A 10,903-nucleotide genomic window follows, 5' to 3' on the forward strand; every position below is an offset into this window, starting at 1 on the left:
TAACGAGAAATGTGCAAACGAGCGCGGTTCGCCGGCTGATGCTTTCCCGGCTGCGCCTGGTACAGGGGGGTCGGGGGAGGTGCCAGCCATCTGAGCGGCGTCTGAAATGAGCCGCGCCTCCTCACAACATTAATTCTGCTGGTCCTCGGCGGAGCAAACGTTCAATTAATGCAGATGGTAATTACATTTCTGTAAATGGGGACGGCTCTGCAGAGGCGGCGGAGCTGCAAACAGCAGAGAAACGGGAAGTTCAGAGAAAGTTTAGAGTCTGTAGCGGTAGTCTGAAAGGGCGGCCAAGGTTCAGAAGTAGAGCGGTCAACCTCTGATCAGAAAACCACACGTTTGGTTCCCGTGTGTCAAAGTGTTCTTGAGCCAAACCCTGATCCCTAAAAGCGCTTTTTGAGAATACGTTTTAACATTTAGTTTAAGTACCCATGACAGTTTTTCATGTTGATCTGAAGCCTCCGTTCCCAAAATCTCCTCTGAGGGGGCGTGGCTTTTGGAGCTCCACCCCTGATTTATTGACGTTGCTGTGATCAATACATTCAATCATTGGTTTCTCAGAGTTCTTGATAAAATAATCAAAGCTAACATCAAAATGCTCTTTCATTGATTTACAATCCTTTCCAACTGCGGTCAAATGAGCCGCCGTTCACATTTCCGTGGTCACATCAAGAAGCTCCGTGGAGTCTGGTGGAGATTTTCCAGCGTTCTCAGTCCTGCTACCGTAAGTATTGGATGAAACTCACACCAAAAATCCAGTGATGCTGATTTGACCACAGAAATGTGAACGGCGGCTCATTTGACTGCAGTCAATGTGAAGATACCATCTTCTCTTCTCCAGAACCTGAACTAGACACTAGGAACAGATGAGGGTTTAGTGCATGTGCAGCAGACTTTAATCCTGAGTTTTTGTATGCACTGTTCACACTTGACTGTTTCTACCTGATACCAGCTTGTGTTCTCACAGTAGGAAGAGTCTTATTTGGTGTGAAATGTCAAAACATTGAGAATCTGATGAAACACCTCCAGGTTTTTTCCTTCACAGCTCTATTCTGATACATGGATGACTTGATGTCATAGAGTTCCAGTCAGGTACAAATTACAATTATTAATTTCTCCTCTATGATCAATTTTCAACCAGTCGATTCTTCCGTGTTTGGAAAAGGTCGATAGCTACCCAGTTGCACTACCAAAGCAGAGCCTCTGATTGGTCAAAGTTCAACTGGTTTCATTTTGACGTGCACACAATTGTTGCGCAAGAGTTTTGAAGCCGGACTCACAGAACATGCTTAAAAGCGCTTTTATGTAGTTCATTGGTCCCCAACCCCCCGGCCGTGGACCGGAACCAGTCCCTGGGTCACTTGGTACCGGGCCGCAGGCAGAGAAAAAGACATGCATGTGGTAACTTAGATGATTTCCGTTTATAAGTTTTATTTTGGAAAACTGCCAGATTCTGTTCACAACATCCATTTTGATAACGTGATTTAAAGCGGCTACCTGGATTGCTAAGCTAGTAGCCCAAAGCTAGCAAAAAGCAAACAATAAAACATATTTAAAAAGTTTCTTCAGGGAGAAAAGATCCAGTGAGGAAACTGAAGAAGAGCCTTCGACTTCAGAGAAACTGCTGGAGTTTTCCTCCACATATGGAAATAATGACAAAGTTCTCATGTAGTAGAAGACGCGACAGACTCGCCACTGTTTTCACACACCAGTTTTACAATGGTTGCGCCATTGTATTTTGCTTTATTCATCCATCCATCTTCCATCCATCTTCTTGACCGCTTCTTCCCTTTCGGGGTCGCGGGGGTGCCGGAGCCTATCCCGGCTACTGAAGGGCGAAGGCGGGGTACACCCTGGACAGGTCGCCAGTCTGTCGCAGGCTTTATTCATCCATACCACCTTAAAAGTCAGACGTAGCTGAAGCTAGCAGCTGGTTGTTAGCCTCCACTTTGATGTTAAAAATAAAATCTTCCTCACAAAGTTCAATCATTTCATGGAGAATGAAAATTCAATCAAATAAAGGTGCGGATTTGTGGAAACTTGTGAAAGAGACATTTGAGAATTTTCCTACTTAAAGGCTGAATTATTCAGAAACTCAGAAAATGTTCCTTTGTGTTGGAAAAAGACACAATGAATGAGGATTTAGGTAAAGGCAGCTGGGACTAAAGCTTTGCCTCTTTCTATTTCAGTAACATTTCTTGCTTTGCCCCCCCCCACCATCACCACCACTTACAGGTGTATTCAGACACGCCTACAAAAGAACAGCAGGTTTTTCTCCCTCCACAGCATCAGGCTTCAGTAAAGGCCTGTTATTTTCTCCGTCACTCACTTCTCTCTGCTTTAATGGGTTGAAGCTTTTCTGCTGGTTGGTTATCAGCTTTAGCCGTCCAGCATCCTCGACATCCTTGAAAATGACTTGTGGATGGAAGGGAGGAGAGATGGTGAAGAAGAGGCTCTGTGGGCTTTGGAGGGTTTTAGACGGAGACTTCAGAGTTATGGCGAGCTTTTCGGGGTCGGCAGCCGTCGTAAACCTGCCGATTTGAGCGAGGCGAGAAGCATCTGACCCTCATCTGTGTCCGGTATGAACCGGAGAGCGGCACCACACGGAAACTCCTAACAAAGCTGTCAAAAATGAAGAGACGGGAGCTGAAACCTGAACTGACAGCTGTAAGAAAACGGTTTTGCGCCACAAAAGCGATCATGTGATCCAGTACGAACGATGTGAGAGATCTGCATTTCCTGCCTCCATTAATCTGTCAGTGCCGGAGCAGATTATCCCTCTCAGAGGCAGGAGTGTGGCGTGGGGGATTATATTTGAGGAACAGAGAAGGAAAGAGCGTTTTCTTCACAATGAGAGGAGAGAAACGACACTGACAGATGACTGCAGAGGAGAGGTGGAGCTACAAATGTCAGCCTTTCTCCATAATCTGTCAGATAAGAGAGTGAAGCAGCAGCAGTCATTTGATTATCTTGATGGATGGCCTCAGCGAGAGCGCGGCGTTTCACCCCCAGGAATCTACTGTGGGGGCTGGCAGCACGTTTTTTTAAAGAACAAAACAATAAATTAGGAAGCGATCTCAGAGGACTTGATGTTTTATTTTCACCAGATGCATAAATCATGGAGAAAAAAGATCCAAAGAGCTTAAAGACCTCATGACTTTTTCTCATCCAGAACATTTTTCTTCAGTTCAGTGCTGGTTAACGTCTACTAACCAAACTCAACTAATGACTGTTTCTCTTTTCCAAACTCCGTAGTGACGGAAGTCTGTCCACCAAACAGATCGTGTTCCTGCAGAGACCCGTCCTGAGCCGAAAGAGGAAAGAATCAAAGGTATTCCTTAAGAAAACATTATCAACTGATCTATAAAGTGTTAATATATCAGTTAATCATTAGTTATTATCTCATTGAGATGTTATCCTAAAGTTCCATATTTTCGTCATTTACTGATTTGAAGCTTTACATGAATGTCCCCAGAACATAAACTATTACATCATGGTCCGGGCGAATACATGATCCTGATTGGCTGTTGGGTGTGGATCAAAAAGTGATCATCCACAGTGATAATCACACCTAAAAGAAGTTCCAGTCACATAGTCCAAATGTTGTGTATCACTGCGCAGGCTTCTTTAAAACAAACTTTTCCTTTATCATCAGGACAAAAACAAGCAGTAAGAGGTGAACTTTCTCTATGAACCGATTCTTTATTCAACTTATTGTGACGATCAGCTTATATGTCGCTTTACTTTGACGCTGTAGTCAAGGTCGGTGTCGGCTCGGTGGCGAGTTGTCATGTCACCGTGACACTAAACATATTAAATAGGCCGCTTTTTGTAAGCTAAAACAAAGAAAAAACAAGAATAAAGTGCTAAATATTGACTGAATAATTGTTTTTTATTTGTAAGTAACCATGGTATAAGCAGGATAATCCTCTTCCAAGTGTGCATTGTCAGCAATTAATGCATTTTGTGTTGACGCGAATTTTCCGACCAGAGGTTGACCGCTCTACCTCTGCACCTTGGGCAATGGTGAATCATAAAGATGGAGAATCTAAATTTCTCTGAACGGTTCATGTCTTAATTTCTGTTAATGCAGACTTTGTTGAGCATTATCCCTTATTAATTTAAAGGGCTGGGTTAAAAAAATCAATCTAAGCTCAATAGATCAATAATCAATCATTATTGATCTAACGTATAATGCTTAAGTTCGCTAGCTTGATGCTAACATATAATAGGATTTCCCATAGAACGGCCAATGCTAACACTCAGTCGACCTAAACATACATTCTGACTAAATGGACATTGTTTATATTCTCACAGGCAGGAATTTTTCTTTTAAAGAAATATTTTAAGTAACCATTTGTGGTCTAAAGCAAAGTTTTTTGCTCATACTTTTTTCTTCTTCTTCTGGAATAAGGTGTGATGCTATAGCGTGATCGCCACCCAGTGGCCAAACTGAAACGCCCTTTAGGAGAGGCAGAACAATCATTGGAGCTTCAGCGTTTGAGAATCCATGAAACACTGTATATTATTAGACATTAGTATGCTATAACTTCACTAATAAAATTTACTGTTTGTGAACTGGATCAGATTAATATGAATATCTTCAAAATTTATTTAGATTATTAATGTATTTCTAAGCAAATGTGTCTAAATGTGTAAACTCGAATTGAATTGAATTGAATCTAATTGAAGGGGTCAAAAGAATCTAAAAAATCAGAATTGAATGGATTCTGGAAATTATTGGCGATACGCATCCCTACTTATTAAATTCTTAGTAAGTCATTGATAAGTAATTCACTAATATTTAGTCTGTTTAGTTTAGGAATTAGCTATTGTTTATATTTCAGGACGGACCTTCCGCTTCTATCTAAAATTACTGGCATAAGGAAATTTCTTTTTGTGATATTGTACTATATAAATAAAATTGAATTGATAACTGTTCATGATTTATAACTAATTATGAAGGTACGGTTACATATCATCAACATCATTAACAAGTCACTTACAACTTGTTAATAACAACCTTTTCATAATATAATAATAAACTGCGTATTCATGATCATTACTAAGTATAATTATCAATTGTTATTAATTATTACTAATTAATAAGGTACAGTTATGATCCAATAATATGTAGTCATCAAGTCATTTATGACTCATTAACTAACAGCTTGTTTATGATCTATTAATATTTATAAGGTAGAGTTAGATATGATTAACATATAGTTATTAAGTCATTTCAAACTTAACTAACCGCTTGTTGTTTCAGAAATTAATCTTCAAGCCCAGAAGCAAGTCCAACAAGAACTTCTCTAAAGACTCTGCCAAGAACAAGAAGAAGCCTAAAGGCGAGAAGGACGCTGAAGATCCCAAGATCTGTAACGACAGAGGAACGACGGAGAACAAGAACGAGGCTGAAACCGAGAACGCCGCAGAGGTGGACGACGGCAGCCAGACTCACCGAGGAACTGAGGATTCTGAGGAGAGCAGAGAGACTGAAGGCAGAAAGGAGAACGAGGAGGCCGAGAAAGAAGTTCCGATGGCGCTGGAGGGGGAGGAGCTGAGGGAGAACGGAGAAGTGGAGGAAACCGTGGCGACAGTGGAAAAGCAGAGTGAAACCAAAGAAGAGGAGACTGTATTGGAAAACGGCATCGAGACGGAAGAAGAGGAAAAGGAAAGTAGAGAGATCGAAAGCAGGAAAGGGGAACATGTGGAGGCGGAGCTTAAGGTGGAGGGCGTGGCTGAACAGCAGGCTTAGGAGCAGCAGTCTAGCTCCTCCTACTTCCCTCTTAAGTTCCTCATCCTGACTACTTTTTTCCGGTGTGACCTTTGAATTGTCCCGCCTCCATCCGTCACGTTTGATCCCCAAAGACCTTCTGAAGGCGGCAGACCACTGTACCACCACACACACTGAATGTATCAGGAGATGCTGGAGGGGTGCAGGAGCTCCTGCAGCAACGCTTTCGCTTAGCTCAGAAAGGAAGCAGAGTTTGGTTTGATCCTCCTCCTCCTGAGGAGAAAGGAGGAACCAAGTGACTTTAAAGGTGTTCAACCACACAGGTGAAGGGTGACGCCCTCCTGGCTCCATCATGGACTTTCACACAGATGAAGCTTGTTCAGCTTTGAAAACCTGCGACCAAACAAAGCAGCTCCGACAGGTCTGACTCCTCCCCCTGGACAGACGTGGAGGAGGCGGGAAGCGCGTTTGTTGCGACAGGCAATCCAAAGTGGGGCTGAGAGGAAGTGACTTCTTCATGCTGAGCTCTGAGCCACCAAGTGCTGCAAAGAGCTCTTCATCATCATCATCATCATCATCAGAAAGCTCGCCGTGAATCCAGAATGTTTCGTGTTCAAAGCCAAGGCAGAGACGGAGAAAATTCCACTGAATGTTTGCACCTCAAAGCCAAAACTCACTTTTACATTGAGTTTCATACATGCAAATATGGAAGTTCATTTCTGCCTCTTTCATTTCATCCTGAGTCCAATAAGGAGCTACGGTCTCAACATGATCATCCCTGAAGAGCAAATTCTGTCTTTAGCAGTTTTAGCAGACTGTAAAACAGTTTCTTTGCATGTAAAATGTGGAGTCAAAGACATTATTTTAGTACAAAGAAGCTGCTAAAGTTATGAGTCATTACTACCAAAACTGAGTATCCCCTTAATTACTTTATCTGGAAACGTGAAAACATTCGGTTCTGAGGATATCTTATATAGATCTACATCTGCATGCTATGTTCTCATAAGAGGGCATTAACCACCTTTGACTATTTGCAATATTGGCAATTGAAGATAATCTTGAATAAATCAGACAAACACGGGTTCAGTTGGGCAAAATGGAAAGTGGTATCCATGACAACGGCCCAGCATGCTGCAGGCTTTAGTAGGTAACCTCTTGTTTCTACCATCAGATTAGTTCATTTGGCACTGGGTACCTGCCGCTAAAGCTGCAGTTCTTTCATATCTACTGTCTACTAAACCTCAGCAGAGTCACATTCGATTCAAAGTAGAAACATTGCAAATTGTTTAGGTCCATAGCAACCATATGGTTTTATGCTTCTTTGAAGCTGGTTGATATGTCCACCAATTTTTATTCCATTATCGCAAGCTAAATCACCCAGTTTCCCATAGCAACCATTTGATTTCATGCTTCAGTTGAGCTGGTTAGGATGTCCACCAATTTTTACTCCATAATGTCAAACTACTTTGTCCAGTTTCCCATAGCAACCAGTGTTTACAGCTGTAAAGATTTTAAAGTTTTCTGCGTATTTGACGAGGATTTCCAACAGTCCTGCATTTTGGACTCTTTTCTCAGAACCATGAACCCTGTAGCTCATCGTTTTGGACTGTTTTTCCTGCTGTTGTTCATCCTGAAACTGGCAGAAATCAACTTTCATGCGTTTTTTCAGTGAAAGCAGCTGAAACGGAGGATTTTCTGTCGACACAGAGACAGTTTGTAGCAGCGACAGACCGTGGCGGCTCATGTCGACCTGTACGGGTCCATCCCAGAGATGATGTTTCCTCCAGCTCTGAGCGGACATCACGGCGTGCCGCCTCATGGCTTCCTGCCCCCCCCCTCCTTTATCCGGGGGAGGCAGGTGGCGGCGTTCACGGTGCTCAGCTCTGAGTGGCTGGCTAATGGATTCTACCAGCGGGGGCTCTGTCTGTAATCGTGCATTTATAATCACTTTTTTGGGGTTTGGGGGGGCAGGTATCGACAACGAGACACCTCAACACGTCAAGGCTCATTGAAGACGCTGATGGGGGGGTTGTTTGCACTGATTGCTGGGACTTTTCCTATGAAGGACAGAGCTGTCCTTACAGAAGAGGATGATGGGAAATTCTGCCCTCTGAACATAAACGGTCCAACCCGTCGCCGCTGAGATTCCCGCCGGCGTTTTCCTGTGTAGAGTAGCTGATGAAACTGTGATGGCTTCAGTCCGCTGTTAGACGTGTCTGCTAGAGGCGTTCCGGTGATCTAAATGTCGTGTGTTCATTATCGTCCTGGGGGGCTGGGGGGCTTTGGCTGCTGGTTGGTCTTTTATTACTGGAGTTCAGAGCTGGGGGGGCGGGGCCGTTTCCCCCTCATGAAGGTGTTGTGTTTGTGGACTTTTCTGCATCGTTTGTGAATGTTTTTTTGTTTTGCTGCGGGCTTTGTGTCGCCTTCGCTGAAACATGGGAGCGGCGCCTCCTCCTCTTCCTCCTGAGGTCATGAGGTCATCCCTGAAGAGGTCAAAGGTCAGAGTTGAGTCATAACGGGATGTTCTGAGGTTCACTGGATTGATGAAATTCAATGAAGCTCCAACACGTTTGAGTTCATTCATACAAACATGAAATATTGTGGGACAAAAATATTTTATTATCGTGAATATTTTAGCATTTTTCACCTAATATTTGACCGATTCTGTACATAAGTGTTGCTTAAACCGCAACGCTCAAGTTAATTAGAAAATACGGTTAAATATTTAAATGACTTGATCCAAATTGACAATTTTAAATAATTAAAATACCCATGTTTTTGTTTGTTTTTGCAAGAATGCTTAAAATAAGTGTAACTGCTGAAGAAATTACACAACAAGCATCACTTTTGTTGTTTGAGAGCCTTTAAAGAGTTACCAAACAGGGTAGTTGGAGGCTGACTCCGCCCACAACCGAAATATGAAAATGGAGTCAGAGGGGCGGGGCTTGGGGGCAGGACCGCTATCATTACTGGAGCTGCAGATCATGACGTCAGACTTCTGAGACACGGTTTGACCAATCACAACATTCAACTGTAATACCTCGTTTCAACCTGTAGGGGGCAGCACACAGGCGTTTTTTTAACCATATATTCCAAAATTAAAAAAGTGTATTTTAATTTGTCAACAATTTGGCAATGACCAACAGATAGCACTTTCAAAGTCTAATTTATAGAAGTAAACAGACAAAAAAAAAAGAATTTAGAGTTTGGTGACCCTTTAAAGTCCCTCTCTGATCATCTTTTGTGTTTTTACCTTAAATCTAAAAATCTTGTGTCATTTTCTGGGACATAGTTTCTGCAGAGTGGCAGGAGTTTTTTAGAAATTTCCCCGTTGAGTTGTGGGCGGGACCGTTGCCAGAGCAGCCCTGCCTCCTCTTCCCCTCCCTCTTACTGAGAGCTCTCTGTTTACACTCTCACTCCCAAATCTAACATTAGCGTTCTCCCTCTTTGCTTTCAGTTTTCAAGTTTTCACTGCCGAGTTAATGTTATTGTTACTTTGGGGCGGGGCTTTGAGCTGATTGGCTACGGGGACATTGCGGTGGAAGCTCAGAGAAAAATCCACCAAACAGCGAAAGGTGAACCGCGATCTGACAGCAGTGATGACGTTCTCCCAAAGTTTGGTACCTTATAGTGGAGCGTGAAATAGAACAGACTCCGTTCTGGAGCAGGAACGCCGCCACATCACCATCACCTGTTTGGGAAAACCTCATGGGAAATCACAGCCTGAAAAACAAAAGTTGAAAAATATATACTTGTTTAAGTCAAGTTTTACATTTTCAACATTTCTTTCAAGTTTACAATATTATTTTTTCAAACTTAAAATGTCATATTTTCCATAATTCCTTCAAGTTTTCAGTGTTTGAAACTTTAATTCAATTTGAATCTGTTTTTTCATTCACTGTAAGCTGATCAACCATCAACCACTTTGATCAGAGGGAATCTTTAAATTATGTTTGTGTTTCCGTCTGGAGTTTCTTTTACATTCAGGCTTCTCCAAATGAATAAAACACTCGTTTTCCGAGAGTGAGATAGCACTCAAATCTGGTTGGTTTTGCCCAAACATAAACACAAACACACTCCACCTTAAAAACCCAAAAAAATTCAAACGAGTCCTGCAAAGATCCTTAAATCCCCTAAAAGTTTATGGGAAACGCATAGAATCACACAGTGGAAACATCAAAATGATTTAAAAAAATGTTTTCCAAAAATAATCCCTTTAAGGACAAAAGTAATCAAACATAATAAAAGTTTTAATGATCTGTCAAAGGATTTATCAGCTGATTTAACTTTGACATTTTTACAGTGTGAAACCAATCATTTATATTTTAATGATATAAAAAACTGATGTTGAAATAATTTTGGTTATTGTGGTTCCACTCCACCTGATGTTGTCAAAAAATAGACTTTCCTGCCTCTGGATGAAGTCATAAGTCAGTATTTAACTTTATGGAGATGAGTCGAGGGTTTGATTCCTGCTCCAGTGTCCAGATGTGGAGCGTCTCCTCCTCCAGTAAACCCTTTCCTGAAAAACTCTAGAACGTCAGGATTCTAAAAACATGGATTCCTGCTGGCGCGGCCTTCAGGACGCCATCTGCCCCAAAATTCAGTCCCCTTCAGGGTCTGAGGGAATTTACAGTTTCCTCTCTCCGGGAAACGGCGAGGAACTCAAACATCTCCTCATGACTCAAACGTCTGGCGCCGTAAAAATATGGTGGTTGGTTTCCTCCGTGGCGTGAACACGGCGGCGGAAAACACTTCAGCGCCTTTCGAGTAGTTTCTTCTCATGAATGTTGAGTATCTCTGATGCTGCAGCGCCGCCGCCGCCGTCATCGCCTTCAAGACGGAGAACATTCCTCCTCATCAGCCTGTCTGCTTTCCTTTGGTTGCATCTGTACAATTTGTATATTATAAAATGATTTATATTTAATGTCTACACGTGTCCATGTGTCGTTTTTTGTCTCAAAGAACAGAAAAGACTTTTTCTGTGGAAAGAAGTTCATGTCAAGGAAACAGGAAGTAGTTCTAGACCGTTGGTAACCTTTCACAGTAAAAGATCCATTTGGGTTCGTTTTCTATTTCAAAACCCAGAAGGAGCCGTATAGTCTGACTTTAAGAAATTTGGATTTACACTCATTTGTTTATTTTTTTTTATAAATATGAATT

At 42.1% G+C, this 10,903-nt stretch overlaps 1 protein-coding gene and 1 long non-coding RNA gene across 3 annotated transcripts in view; one reads left to right on the top strand and one right to left on the bottom strand.

Moving 5' to 3' along the window:
• Positions 1–8,747, top strand: part of LOC112136714 (raftlin) — a 288,034-nt gene extending 279,287 nt beyond the window's left edge. For both annotated transcript variants that reach the window (XM_024258595.1, XM_024258596.1), the window contains exons 13-14: positions 3,259–3,334; positions 5,273–8,747. In XM_024258595.1, coding sequence (XP_024114363.1) covers positions 3,259–3,334; positions 5,273–5,761 — 565 coding nt within the window. In that variant the 3' untranslated portion in view covers positions 5,762–8,747. The remainder of the gene's footprint in view (positions 1–3,258; positions 3,335–5,272) is intronic.
• On the bottom strand, positions 6,564–10,691 carry LOC118599806. The gene is made up of 2 exons (XR_004949318.1): positions 9,365–10,691; positions 6,564–8,223 (listed from the first exon to the last, which is right to left on the bottom strand). It is a non-coding gene; the product is annotated as an uncharacterized LOC118599806 (long non-coding RNA).
• Positions 10,692–10,903: the final 212 nt, after the last annotated feature.

The sequence above is a fragment of the Oryzias melastigma genome, linkage group LG16 (genome assembly GCF_002922805.2).
Source record: "Oryzias melastigma strain HK-1 linkage group LG16, ASM292280v2, whole genome shotgun sequence".
In the NCBI taxonomy this organism is placed as follows: domain Eukaryota; kingdom Metazoa; phylum Chordata; class Actinopteri; order Beloniformes; family Adrianichthyidae; genus Oryzias; species Oryzias melastigma.